Source organism: Oncorhynchus keta, chromosome 14 (assembly GCF_023373465.1).
Source record: "Oncorhynchus keta strain PuntledgeMale-10-30-2019 chromosome 14, Oket_V2, whole genome shotgun sequence".
NCBI classification, from domain to species: domain Eukaryota; kingdom Metazoa; phylum Chordata; class Actinopteri; order Salmoniformes; family Salmonidae; genus Oncorhynchus; species Oncorhynchus keta.
The window spans coordinates 47006692-47021384 of NC_068434.1; the positions used below are offsets into that span (position 1 = coordinate 47006692).

Here is a 14693-nt window from a genome sequence, read left to right on the forward strand (position 1 = left end):
ATTACAACCATCAAGATGAATTAATTCTCAGATTCAACAGAAGATCTCTTTGTTTCTTGGGATCTACTAGAACTAGCATCTCTGTCTTGTCAGAGTTTAAAAGTATAACATTTGCTGCATGGTAGCCTAGTGGTTAGAGCGTTGGACTAGCAACCGGAAGGTTGCATGTTCAAATCCCCGAGCTGACAAGGTCGTTCTGCCCCTGAACAGGCAGTTAACCCACTGTTCCTCGGCCGTCATTGAAAATAAGAATTTGTTCTCAACTGACTTGTCTAGTTAAATAAAGGTCAAATAAAATAAAAATGTCAAACACAGGCTTCCAGGGAGGGCAATTTTGGGGCTTCACCATGTTTCCTCGAAATGTACAGCTGTGTCATCCGCACAGCAGTGAAAGTTAACATTATGTTTCCGAATTACATCACCAAGAGGTAAAATTGAGGAACACCGACAGTTTTCAATCTCCAAAAGAATGTGGTGAATGTCTAACAATACGAGGACAGATGTAGAGCCTTGGTATGACACCATTAAAAGGTCATTTACCACCTTCACGTGTGCAATCTCAGTGCTATGATGGTCTAAAACCAGACTTACGCGTTTCGTATACATTGTTTGTCTTCAGGAAGGTAGCGAGTTGCTGCACAACAGCCTTTTCATTTTTTTTGAGAGGAATGGGAGATTTGATATAGGGAGATAGTTTTTTGGGGGGGTGATTTTCTGGGACAAGGTTTGGATTTTTCAAGAGAGGCTTTATTACTGCCTCTCTTAGTGAGTTTGGTACACATTCGCTGGATAGAGAGCCATTTATTATGTTCAACATAGGCGGGCCAAGCACAGGAAGCAGCTCTTTTAGTAGTTTAGTTGGAATAGCGTCCAGTATGCAGCTTGAAGGTTTAGAGGCCATGATTATTTTCATCAATGTCAAGATATATAGTATTAAAAAACTTGAGTGTCTCCCTCGATCCTAGGTCCTGGCAGTGTTGTGCAGACGAGACTAATAGTGAATATATCAACACTATGAAATAACACATGGAATCATGTAGTAACCAAAAAAGTGTTAAATATAAAATATGTTTTGATTTGTTTATGATTCTTCAAAGTAGCCACCCTTTGCCTTGATGGCAGCTTTGCACACTCGTCACATTCTCTCAACCAGGAGTTCCCACATATGCTGAGCACTTGTTGCTGCTTTTCTTTCACTCTGCGTTCCAACTCATCCTAAACCATCTCAATTGAGTGGAGGTTGGGTGATTGTGGAGGACAGGTCATCTGATGCAGCACCCCATCCCTCTCCTTCTTGGTCAAATAGCCCTTACACAGCCTGGAGTTTTGTTGGGTCATTGTCCTGTTGAAAAACAAATGATAGTCACATTAAGCACAAACCAGATGGGAAGGCGTATCGCTGCAGAATTCTGTGGTAGCCATGCTGGTTAATTGTGCCTTGAATTCTAAATAAATCACTGACAGTATCACCAGCAACGCACCATCACAGCTCCATGCTTCACGGTGTGAACCACATATGCGGAAATCATCCGTTCACCTACTCTGCTTCTCTCAAATTTGCACTCATCAGACCAAAGGACAGATTTCCACCAGACTAATGTCCATTGATTGTGTTTCTTAGCCCAAGCAAGTCTCTTCTTATTATTGGTGTCCTGTAATAGTAGTTTCTTTGCGGCAATTTGACCATGAAGGCCTGATTCACCCAGTCTCCTCTGAACAGTTGATGTTGAGATGTGTCTGTTATTTAAAGTCCGTGAAGTGTTTATTTGGGCTGTAATTTCTGAGGCTGGTAACTCGAATGAACTTATCCTCTGCAGCAGAGGTGACACTTTCCTGTGTCGGTCCTTGTGAGAACCAGTTTCATCATAGAGCTTGATGGTTTTTGCGACTGCACTTTGGTGGAACTTTCAAAGTTCTTAAAATGTTCCATATTGACTGACTTTCTTGTCTTAAAGTAATGATGGACTGTTGTTTCTCTTTGCTTATTTGAGCTGTTCTTGCCCTTTTACCAAATAGGGCTGTCTTCTGTATACCACCTCTACCTTGTCACAACACAACATATTGGCTCAAAAAACATTAAGAAGGCAAGAAATTCCACAAATGAACAAGGCAACTTGTTAATTGAAATGCATTCCAGGTGACTACCTGATGAAGCTGGTTGAGAGAATGCCAAGTGTGTGCAAAGCTGTCATCAAGGCAGAGGTATGTGGCAGGGTCTACAGTCAATCACGGACTACAAGAAGAAAACCAACCCAGTCACGGACCAGGATGTCTTGCTCCCAGGCAGACTAAATAACTTTTTTGCCCACTTTGAGGACAATACAGTGCCACTGACACGGCCTGCAACGACAACATGCGGACTCTCCTTCACTGCAGCCGAGGTGAGTAAGACATTTAAACGTGTTAACCCTCGCAAGGCTGCAGGCCCAGACGGCATCCCCAGCCGCGCCCTCAGAGCATGCGCAGACCAGCTGGCCGGTGTGTTTACGGACATATTCAATCAATCCCTATACCAGTCTGCTGTTCCCACATGCTTCAAGAGGGCCACCATTGTTCCTGTTTCCAAGAAAGCTAAGGTAACTGAGCTAAACTACTATCGCCCCGTAGCACTCACTTCCGTCATCATGAAGTGCTTTGAGAGACTAGTCAAGGACCATATCACCTCCACCCTACCTGACACCCTAGACCCACTCCAATTTGCTTACCGCCCAAATAGGTCCACAGACGATGCAATCTGAAACCACACTGCACACTGCCCTAACCCATCTGGACAAGAGGAATACCTATGTGAGAATGCTGTTCATCGACTACAGCTCGGCATTCAACACCATAGTACCCTCCAAGCTCGTCATCAAGCTCGAGACCCTGGGTCTCGACCCCGCCCTATGCAACTGAGTACTGGACTTCCTGACGGGCCGCCCCCAGGTGGTGAGGGTAGGCAACAACATCTCCACCCCGCTGATCCTCAACACTGGGGCCCCACAAGGGTGCATTCTGAGCCCTCTTCTGTACTCCCTGTGCACCCACGACTGAGTGGCCACGCACGCCTCCAACTCAATCATCAAGTTTGCGGACGACACAACAGTGGTTGGCTTGATTACCAACAACGACGAGACGGCCTACAGGGAGGACGTGAGGGCCCTCGGAGTGTGGTGTCAGGAAAATAACCTCACACTCAACGTCAACAAAACTAAGGAGATGATTGTGGCAGAGGGAACACCCCAAACAGCAGAGGGAACACCCCCCTATCCACATCGATGGGACAGTAGTGGAGAGGGTAGTAAGTTTTAAGTTCCTCAGCATACACATCACAGACAAACTGAATTGGTCCACTCACACAGACAGCATCGTGAAGAAGGCGCAGCAGCGCCTCTTCAACCTGAGGAGGCTGAAGAAATTTGGCTTGTCACCAAAAGCACTCACAAACTTCTACAGATGCACAATTGAGAGCATCCTGGCGGGCTGTATCACCACCTGGTACGGCAACTGCTCCGCCCACAACCGTAAGGCTCTCCAGAGGGTAGTGAGGTCTGCACAACGCATCACCAGGGGCAAACTACCTGCCCTCCAGGACACCTACACCACCCGATGTTACAGGAAGGCCATAAAGATCATCAAGGACAACAACCACCCGAGCCACTGCCTGTTCACCCCGCTATCATCCAGAAGGCGAGGTCAGTACAGGTGCATCAAAGCTGGGACCGAGAGACTGAAAAACAGCTTCTATCTCAAGGCCATCAGACTGTTAAACAGCCACCACTAACATTGAGTGGCTGCTGCCAACACACTGACACTGACTCAACTCCAGCCACTTTAATAATGGGAATTGATGGGAAATTATGTAAATATATCACTAGCCACTTTAAACAATGCTACCTAATATAATGTTACATACCCTACATTATTCATCTCATATGCATACGTATATACTGTACTCTATATAATCTACTGCATCCTTACGTAATACATGTATCACTAGCCACTTTAACTATGCCACTTTGTTTACATACTCATCTCATATGTATATACTGTACTCGATACCATCTACTGTATCTTGCCTATGCTGCTCTGTACCATCACTCATTCATATATCTTTATGTACATATTCTTTATCCCCTTACACTGTGTATAAGACAGTAGTTTTGGAATTGTTAGTTAGATTACTTGTTGGGTATTACTGCATTGTCGGAACTAGAAGCACAAGCATTTCGCTACACTCGCATTAACATCTGCTAACCATGTGTATGTGACAAATAAAATTTGATTTGACTTTGAAGAATCTCAAATATAAAATATATTTTGATTTGTTTAACACTTTTTTGGTTACTACATTACTCCATATGTGTTATTTCATAGTTTAAGTCTTCACTATTATTCTACAATGTAGAAAATAGTGAAAAAACCTGGAATGAGTAGGTGTGTCCAAACTTTTGACTGGTACAATATATATTCAAGAGATGTTATATATTATATACAGTACCAGTCAAAGGTTTGGACTCATTCCAGGGTTTTCTTAAATATAGTACATTAAAATTGTAATAAATAAAATATGATTTAAAAATAAATAGTATTTGCCGACCTCCAAAATGAGTGAATCCTGAGACCTGATTCTTCTCACCAGGATTTAGGGCTTCTAGAATCTATGGTACTCTGGAATCGACTATAGATTCCACCCAAACCACAAGTCCCGGGACTGCTTCCTCGCAACAATATTTTAAAATACTGAAAGACATTATGAAAGTGCACAGTGTCGGATAGTAGTACTTTCTTTTTCTGTATACTTTTCAATCTAATATAATTAAATGTGTTGTAATGGAGTGTAGCTGTGGGCACACGTTGCATAATATAACCTGTTGTTGACTTCATATAGAAAATCTCATATGCCATGTCTTCAGTTTTTATTGCTTATGTTGTCAGTAATATAGCTAAGAATGAATTGCTTAGCCAAGTGAGTGTGGCCAGTCTTATATTCATCTTGCTTCATCATATGGTACAAAAAGTACTGTCGATATGGCAAACTTCCTTCATACAGTATCTTACAATGTGCTATCATAATAGGTGAAACCCCATCAGAAAAATAAATCAATATGTTTCCTTTTTAAATAATTATTTGGTCAACTAAACACAATTTTGAGTTTGTTGGCTTATGAATTATATGTCTAACCCTCCACTGAATCATCCTTTATTTTTCTCATTAAATTTAGCGGTTTCTCAACTTCAGGAAGTTTACGGGCAAGAAAGTGATGCAACTACTACCAAAGTAATGCAATTGCTTCATGACCTGAGTCATGTTGAGTGTAATCAATTCAAATTGTATTGGTCACGTATTTAGCAGATGTTATTGAAGATGTAGCAAAATGCTTTTGTTCCTTGCTTCAGAAGTGCAGTAGTATCTAACAATACACACAAATCTCAAAGTAAAAGAATGCAATTAAGAAATAGATAAATATTAGGATGAGCAATGTCGGCATGGCATTGACTAGAATACAGTATGTAAACATTATTCAAGTGACCAGTGATTCCATGTCTATGTACATAGTGCAGCAGCCTCTAAGGTGCTGGGTTGACTAACCGGGTGGCAGCCAGCTCGTGACAGTGACTCAGTGAATTAAGTTCAGGGCAGGGTACTGGGTGGAGGCCGGATGGTGATGGCTATTTAACAGTCTGATGGTCTTGAGATAGCTGTATTTCAGTCGCTCTGTCCCAGCTTTGATGCACCTGTACTGACCTCTCCTGTATGATAGCGGGGTGAACAGGCCCGTGGCTCGGGTGGTTTATGTCCTTTTTAGCTTTCCTGTGACATCTGGTGCTTTAGGTGTCCTGGAGGGCAGGCAGTGTGCCCCGGGTGATGCATTGGGCAGACTGCACCACCCACTGGAGAGCCCTGTGGTTGCGGGCGGTGCAGTTGTCGTACCAGGCAGTGATACTCTCAATTGTGCATCTGTAAAGATTTGTGGGGGTCTGAGGGGGCAAGCCAAATTTCTTCCGCCTCCTGAGAAGGCTGTTGAACCTTATTCACCACACTGTCTGTGTGGGTGGATCATTTCAGATTGTCAGTGATGTGTACGCTGAGGACTTGAAGATTTTCACCTTCTCCACTGAGGTGCCGTCAATGTGGATGGGGGCATGCTCCCTCTGCTGTCTCCTGAAGTCCACGATTAGCTCCTTCCTTTTGTTGATGTTGAGGGAGAAGTTATTTTACTGGCACCACTCTGCCAAGGCACATCCTCTTCATTGCTGGTATTCAGGCCTACTACCGTTGTGTTGTCTGCAAACTTGATGATTGAGTTGGAGGTGTGGGTGGCCACGGGTGAACGGAGTGCAGGAGGGGGCTGAGCACACACTCTTGAGTGGCCCCTGTGTTGAAGATCAGTGTAGTGGAGGTGTTGTGGACCTTCACCACCTGGGGGCGGCCCGTCAGGTTGGTCTATTACCCAGTTGCACAGGATGGGGTTCAGACCCAGGGCCCCGAGCTTAATGATGAGCTTGGAGGGTACTATGGTGTTGAAGGCTGAGCTGTAGTTAATGGACAGCATTCTTACATAGGTATTCCTCTTGTCCAGATGGGAAAGGGCAGTGTGATGGCGATTGTATCGTCTGTGGATCTATTGTGGCGGTATGTAAATTGAAGTGGGTCTAGGGCAGGGTGGAGGTGATATGATCCCTAACTAGCCTCTCAAGGCACTTCATGATAACAGAAGTGAGTGCTATGGGGTGATAGTCATTTAGCTCAGTTAACTTTGATTTCTTGGGTACAGGAACAATGGTGGACATCTTGAAGCAAGTGGGGACAGCGGACTGGGATAGGGAGAGATGGAATATGTCCGTAAACACTCCGGCCAGCTGGTCTGCGCATGCTCTGAGGATGCGGCTAGGGAATGCCGCCTTGTCTGGCAGCCTTGCTAGAGTTAACACGCTTAGATGTCTTACTCATGACTGCCACGGAGAACAAGAGCTTACAGTCCTTGGGAGCGGCCTGCATCGGGGGCACTGTTATCTTCAAAGCGGATGAAGGTGTTTAGCTGGGAGCAAGACATGGGTGTCCACGATATGGCTGGTTTTCCCTTTGTAATCAGTGATTGCTTTTTCACCAGAGGGATCGTCTGAGACCAGCCAATGAAACTGTGGGTTTGCACAACCAAAGAATATCTGCGCCAAACTGTCAGAAATGGCCTCATGAAACTCATGTGCATACTCATCGTCCTCAGCAGGGTCTTGACCTAACTGCAGTTCGGCATCGTAGCCAACTTCTTTGGGAAAATGCTCACCTTCGATGGCCACTGGCATGCTGGAGAAGTGTGCTCTTCACGGATTAATCCCGGTTTCAACTGTACCGGTCAGATGTCAGACAGCATATATGGCATTGTGTGGACAAGCGGTTTACTGATGTCAACAGAGTTCCCCATGGTGGCGGTGGGATTATGGTATAGGCATAAGCTTCGGACAATGAACACAATTGCATTTTATCTATTGGCAATTTGAATTCACAGAGATACCGTGATGAGATCCTGAAGCTCATTGTCGTGCCATTCATCCACTGCCATCACCTCATGTTTCAGCATGATAAAGCACAGCCCCATGTCGCAAGGATCTGTACACAATTCCTGGAAGTTGAAAATGTCCCAGTTCTTCCATGGCCTGCTACTCACCTGACATGTTACCATTGAGCAAGTTTGGATGCTTTGGATCTACACGTACGACAGTGTGTTCCAGTTCCTGCCAATATCCAGCAACTTCAAACAGCCATTGAGGAGTGGAGCAACATTCCATAGGCCACAATCAACAGCCTAATCAATTCTATGTAAAGGAGATGTGTTACGCTGCATGAGGCAAATGGTGATCACCAGATACTGAGTTTCAGATCCACACCCCTATTTTTTTTTTAAGGCATCTGTGACCAACAGATTTATTTCTGTATTCCCAGTTATGTGAAATCCACAGAATAAGGGCCTAATTAACTCATTTCAATTTACTGATTTCCTTATGAACTGTAACTCAGTAAAATCTTTGAAATTGTCGTTGCATGTTACATTTATATTTTTGTTCGGTGTACTATTACAGAGAAACAACTTTAAAATAAATAATTAAACAAAAAAATACATAATTTTAAACAGGACGACTCCAAGAGGGCATGTGCACTTGTGCCACCTATGGTCCTGACTTCCTCTGTTCATATCAATCTCATAACAAATAAAAAAAAATCAAATTGACAGTGTGCAGTTTTCAAAAAAAGGCCATCGAGACTTAACTTGATATAGCTGACACCAAAAGTTCCAAATTTAAACACAAACCCATATAGCAGACACATTTATACAAAATAACTTACAGTACATGAATGAATGAATACATTTTTAGTATACATTAAATATTTATGGCATTACTAACACTTTAGTATAGTGTCAGCCTGTTATGTGTGTTCTGAGGATGCAAGGAGGACGTCATGAGATGTGAATAATAGGGGAGTCAGTGGCTGTGTTCCAAATGGCATCTTATTCCCTATTTAGTGAACAACTTGGGCTCTGCTCAAAGCAGTTCACTAAATAGGGAATAGGGTGTCATTTGGGACACAGATTCTCAATCTCTGGAGAATTCTGACCTTCCTGGACGTCATAGTACTACTTCCTGTTCTTCTACCCCCTCACCAACCACAGCTCTCCAACCTCTATGAAACACCATTTGAGTCAGAGGGAGATGCTCCCTCAACCTAGCCTAATTTAGGCTCCATAGACGAGGAGCAGTAGGGACAGCAAAGACCGGGATGGAAATGTCTATGTTCCTCTCCATGACGAGTGAATTGAGTAACTTAAAAGTGAATAACAAATTTGATAGTGTTCCTTGCGGTCCCTGATTTGTTTAAAAAATAAATTAGAACTGAAAACAAACTCAAATAAATAGATGTAAATATATACTGTGCAGTAATCAAACCACAATCTTCTTTCACATTCACATTACTGGCGATGGGCCTGTGTCCCCTTATTGTTGATTTACATGAAATTCCTGAATAAATTAACTAAAATCACCCTTAAGTGACAAAAAAAAATCACTCTCTCTAACCCTCACATACAGTATTAGCCTTAAAGCCAGCAACTTCCAACACCGTGGCCAGAAAGTCCTTATGCCGGTCTAGCACTGCCCAGCCATAAATCTTCTTCTCATACTCCTCACAGGACACGTCTTGGGGCACCTTGGTGGACACAGTAGTGGTATTTGAGTCCAGAATCTGCAAGAGCTTCTCTACGCGGCCAAAGAGGTTCTGGAGATGGTTCATGGAATCCCTCAGGAGCCGCAGGAGTATCTGACTCTCATTATCTGAGGCCTCCAAAAGGTCAGTCATGTATTTGGTTACTGTGTCTATGTGCCAGTGGAAGAGCATGGCTCTGTTGTGGATGTTCTGTAGCTTCACCTTATGGGTGGAGCCAGTGATGGTTGTTGGTGGGACTCCATCCACGCCTGGGGCCTGCTGATCGGTTGGGAAGCCATTTGTTTTGATCTGGAAGCACATAAAACAGTGGACTTTCATTTCAATTGCACATTATTTTCAGCTTGGTAGTAAACACAGCAGCATAAAATATACTGCTAAAGTTTATAATAAACAAAGCAATGATTATTCCACAGTTAACCTCTTCCCCAGGCTAATTGCTACCGAATTTAACAGAGAGATGGCTGGTAGACAATAATAATACACAGTAGTTACACAGGCGAGCTAAGAGCTTGACTATCCCTCAACGCTCTTGCAAGTGAACAGTACTTGTTTTGGTAGATTAATGCAGTTACAGGTATAACTTTCCCAGGAATAATACACCGCAGTTTGAAATATTGTTCTGAGATAACACCACGCAATCTTTAGTTATTTAGTGGGGAGTTCGCGATTGTCACTGTGACCAATCCAGGGTTTAAACCCTGATCCCCTGTGGTCCTCAAGATTGTGTTAGCCCACTGAGCTAAAGGCCAGGCATCGGGTCAAGTTTCAGACAAAGATATTCACCGAACCAACTCAGTTGCATCTCGTTACTTACGTAAGTAGTCAGGAGGATGCCAGCTTCGTGATCCAACAGGTTGGAAAGCTCTACGATCTTGTCTAAAGCCTTCTGACACTTGTCCATGTCCCTAGAGTGGGGTGCAGCTCGTACCGTCTCCAACTTGATCACAAGGAGAACACATATGAACACTGAGGAAATTCAAAATGTACAATGTAAGGGACACAGCACGAATGAACACTTAGGAACATGATCGCACACACACGTAAAAAAAAAAAAATGCTGTGTATCTAGTCACCAGTAAAATGACCAAATCATGAAACCATAGATTATTCCATTACCAAGCAAAGTATGTGACAAAGGATTAATATACACAAATATTAAGTATACATATTTACCAAAGTCTGTTAGAGTTGTTCTATGCTGGTGAGCCATGGAGACACTAATGGTGGGTTGATCGACTAATACCATATGACTGGCGTCTCTAAAACAAGAAGCATTCTGATGGAAACAAAAATGTATTCTGTTAAAAAAAAAAATCACATAATGGTTGTCATGAAGACATTGCATCACCAAATAGTGTGACAAAGTATGTGTAATACGTCTCACCCCATGTCCAAGGTATTTGTTGTGTAAATTCATTCAAAACAAAGTAAATGTTACTATAAATGTTATCTTAACAAATTGGTGACAATGTATTCATAATGAAGTCCAGAAATACATGAATTCATTCAATAGTCTTTATTGAATAAAGCAGTACATTTTACAAATATTTCACAGAACATTTTGTTTTTTATTGTACAAAATGTCATTGTACCAAAAAATATATATATTTCTAATGATATTAGAAGCTTCAATATCAGTCTACAAGGAAATGAAAAACAAAGTTGTTTATTGTGCAAATTGAAAAACAAACTGTAACTAAGACAGTGTTGATCGTATCAAAGCTACAAAACTAAAGAAATGTTGACCCTTAAAAAAAAATCTGAGTAACTTATTGATGTTGGAACTGCATCACGGCATTGAATAAAACCGCACTTAAAGTGGGATTTTTGTAATATCTCTTGTAGTATTGCGTGCATGTTTTCCAAGAAAATACAATTCTGATAATTGTTAAAAACAAATCTATTAACAGAATCATTTCCAAATACACTATAAGTTTGAACCTTTTTGAATGTCGTAAAAAACATAATTGGCCAAAATAACACTCGGTGCTGAGATTTCAAAGAGTGTCTTCAGCTATTGGGGGTGCGATTAGGAAATGTACGTGCCCTACTACACGTAGAATTTGTGAAGATGTGGCAAATATGACGCACCAATGGAGAATGTTTTTTTTACCAAGCATAAGTTGTGCTTCACATAATTCACTCACACAATTCATTTGACCTTTGACACAAAGGGGGTCTTTGACACATACTATTACGATATAAACAACACTGGAAGACTCAGCCGTGTTGTTTACAGTCCTAGTAACATGTTTGTGCCCTGCGGCAAGCAGGAAAGTAACAAAGTCCTCACGGTAACACTTTCTAAAAAGGCTACAGGTATAATGTGTTATTGCTCGTTATAAGAGTGCATGCGCCTTTATAATAAAGCGTTATGACAAGGCTTAGGCTATGATAGGTATCCCCCTTTCTCTTTAATGTTATATCGCTCTATGTAGGACATTTACAACCGACTCAAAATTGCTGTTATTTAGTCAGCTCTTGTTATGGGGTGATAAGACATAAGGGGGTTATATAGGCTTATAACAAGTCTTAGAATGCATTCATTATACCTGCAGTCCTTAAGTACAGTTTTACCAGCATCACAACTGGACTTTAAGTTCACGAATTCGCTTATCCCCTTATCGGTGCATTGTCATGGCAACAAAGTTCATAGTTAATACTGCTCATGCTGCAGTGCTAGTCTAGGCACAGAGTTAGCATCTCCCTCCAGCCCTGTACTGCCCCAGGCCCAAGACACGGAGAGGGGCGTAGTACGGACCAGGCCGCCATCAGCAGGCTGGCTCTTTCCTGTGCTGCTGGAGCATCTCAGTCACACTCACTATGTCCTCTTCAGGGACCTAGAGTAGAACACAGGAGAGATGAGGTTGCAATTCCTATTCCAATGCCATCAGCATCTTCAGCATGAGAAGCATTCTAATTGATGGCTCATCGCCATCAAGTGTAAGGTTTCTGTGGGGTTTTCCTACATAGGATAGACCACAGGGGTATTTTAATAACACATCATATTAGTAAAAGCATTTTATCTTGGGCTTGTTGACTGACATTTGAAGATAAAAGGCTAGGGGGAGTTCAAAACAGTTTGTTAAGTCAGACATTCATCTCCTCGCGTCAAACTATCAGTGTCATTCAAGTGCCAACTATGTAGATAGCGCAGAAAGTCACTGCTGACGTCAAGTTGTAAAGTCTAAGGGAAGCCGATGATTTAGCATTATCTGGTGTTGATACTTCTATGACAAATCAGAAATTAAATATGTATTGAAGAGCTGCTGATATTCTTGTAATTTCTGTAACCAGATATGTCAAAGTCCTGTTACACAAAAATCTGCTAGTGTAGTTTAGCCTTAGATAAATTATCATGGCATTCATTACACACTAGCCTGAAACTCTGGCAAACAGTGCCCTCCACTGGTCAGAATCAGAAAATACCCCCTTCTAGAGTTCTGAATGCCAAGTTGCAAGGAGTAATGCTTGGTGTAACTCACATCAGCAGTTTAAGGCTTACTCACCAGGGCATGGTCGAAGCTGAAGGTGCTGATATAATAGGCGGAGATGTCACTGTCGGCTAAAGGCTGGGATATCTGGGCAACAATGCCACACTCATCTGGAAAACAAGGCGCAGAGAGAGAGAGAGAAGGAGAGAGAGATACACTAAAATATTAGTGGGTGTGATTGAATCCCAATCCCATATTATATTATTAATAATTAGGATTAAAGGGTGGCCTACCGAAACCCAGAGGCTGTCCCCCAATGCGCACCATCCTCCACAGCTCCCCGGAAGAACTTGTGAAGAGAAGATCAGCAGGGAACCTAACAAGAAGAGAGAGAACCTGATATGTCCAACTGCCCACCGACACACAGATGCAACAGCAGGGACCACCGGTAGTCTCTTCTCCCTGCCACTGTAGCGGTGCGCCCAGATTCTGGTGAGCGAGATAATCCAGTGTGTCACGTGAGAGCTTCAGGGCAGCTCAGATTTAAGAGAGGTGAAAGGAGATGAGTCTTACTGTCGCTGTGCCTCAGTGTCCATGACCAGAGAGACGTAGCCATCGATCAGGGAGAAGGAGAAGAACTTGATACAGTCCAGATCCTGGCTGGGAAGAGCGCCCTCTTTAGGACTGGGGGAGAAAATAGTTGACACTATCAGGACTGTAGGGTTAATGTCTCCAGACAAAAAAAAAAAAAAATCCAGTCCTTATTAATTAGTTCATTATTAAATAGTTTACCTGATATTTTGCTCAAAGGTAAAATGTACCCCCTATTTTACGATCAACTCTGTGTTAATGACTGGTTTTACACAGTGGTTATCTTTTGTATTAGTAAGGCTATAACTGAGAAAAGGTCAACAAGGAAGGGCATTGCATGCAAGAGCAGGTTTCACCTGCTGGAGTAGAAGAGCGCGTCGATAAGTGTGGTGGCAATGGCAGGCAGAGTGTCTGGGTCTAGACTCATCACACAGAACTGGTTCGGTGGTATCAGCACCGGGTGCACTGTAGGCTGGGGGGCTGGAAACAAAAAGGAGAATATAGAGTTGGTTTTCGTTTACAAATTTCAACCATGTGTGAATGAACCCTAAGCACTGGGACTGGAGAGTGGTCTGAAAAGCAGTAAAGACAGTAGCTACAGTGCATTCTGAAAGTATTCAGACCCCTTGACCTTTTCCACATTTTGTTAAGTTACAGCCTTATTCTAAAATTGATTAAATAAATGTTCTCTCTCTCCTAACTACACACAATACCCGATAATGAAGAAAGCGAAAACAGATGTATACATTTTTGGAAATTACTCAAATCACAGAAATACCTTATTTACTGAAGTATGAGACTTGAAATTGAGCTCAGGTGCATCCGGTTTCCATTGATCATCTTTGAGATGTTTCTACAACTTGAATGGAGTCCACCTGTGGTAAATTCAATTGATTGGACATGATTTGGAAAGGCTGTCTCTATACGGTCCCACAGTTGACAGTGCATGTCAGAGCAAAGACCAAGCCATGAGGTGGAAGGAATTGTCCGTAGAGCTCTGAGACAGGATTGTGTTGAGGCACAGATCTGGGGAAGGATGTCTGCAAAAATGTCTGAAAAATGTCTGCAGGTCCCCAAGATCACAGTAGGCTCCATCATTCTTAAATGGAAGAAGTTTGGAACCACTAAGACTCTTCCTAGAGCTGATTAGGGGTCGAAGTGCCTTCGTCAGGGAGGTGACCAAGAACCCGATGGTCACTGACAGAGCTCCAGAGTTTTTCTGTGGCGATGGGAGAACCTTCCAGAAGGACAACCATCTCTGCAGCGCTCTACCAATCAGACCTTTATGGTAGAGTAGCCAGATGTAAGCCACGCCTCAGTAAAAAGGCACATGACAGCCCGATTAGAGTTTGTCAAAAGGCAAATAAAGGACTCAGACCATGAGAAAAACAAGATTCTCTGGTCTGGTGAAACCAAGATTGAACTCTTTGGCCTGAATGCCAAGTGTCACATCTGGAAAAAATCTG

At 42.7% G+C, this 14693-nt stretch overlaps 1 protein-coding gene across 1 annotated transcript in view; it reads right to left on the minus strand.

Annotated features, from left to right (window-relative positions):
- Positions 1–10703: 10703 nt before the first annotated feature.
- castor1 (cytosolic arginine sensor for mTORC1 subunit 1) overlaps positions 10704–14693 on the minus strand; it is a 31063-nt gene continuing 27073 nt past the window's right edge. Inside the window, exons 5-9 of the mRNA XM_035786270.1 lie at positions 13584–13707; positions 13210–13320; positions 12930–13012; positions 12712–12806; positions 10704–12042 (exon numbers count right to left, since the gene is read on the minus strand). Coding sequence (XP_035642163.1) covers positions 11974–12042; positions 12712–12806; positions 12930–13012; positions 13210–13320; positions 13584–13707 — 482 coding nt within the window. The 3' untranslated portion in view covers positions 10704–11973. The remainder of the gene's footprint in view (positions 12043–12711; positions 12807–12929; positions 13013–13209; positions 13321–13583; positions 13708–14693) is intronic.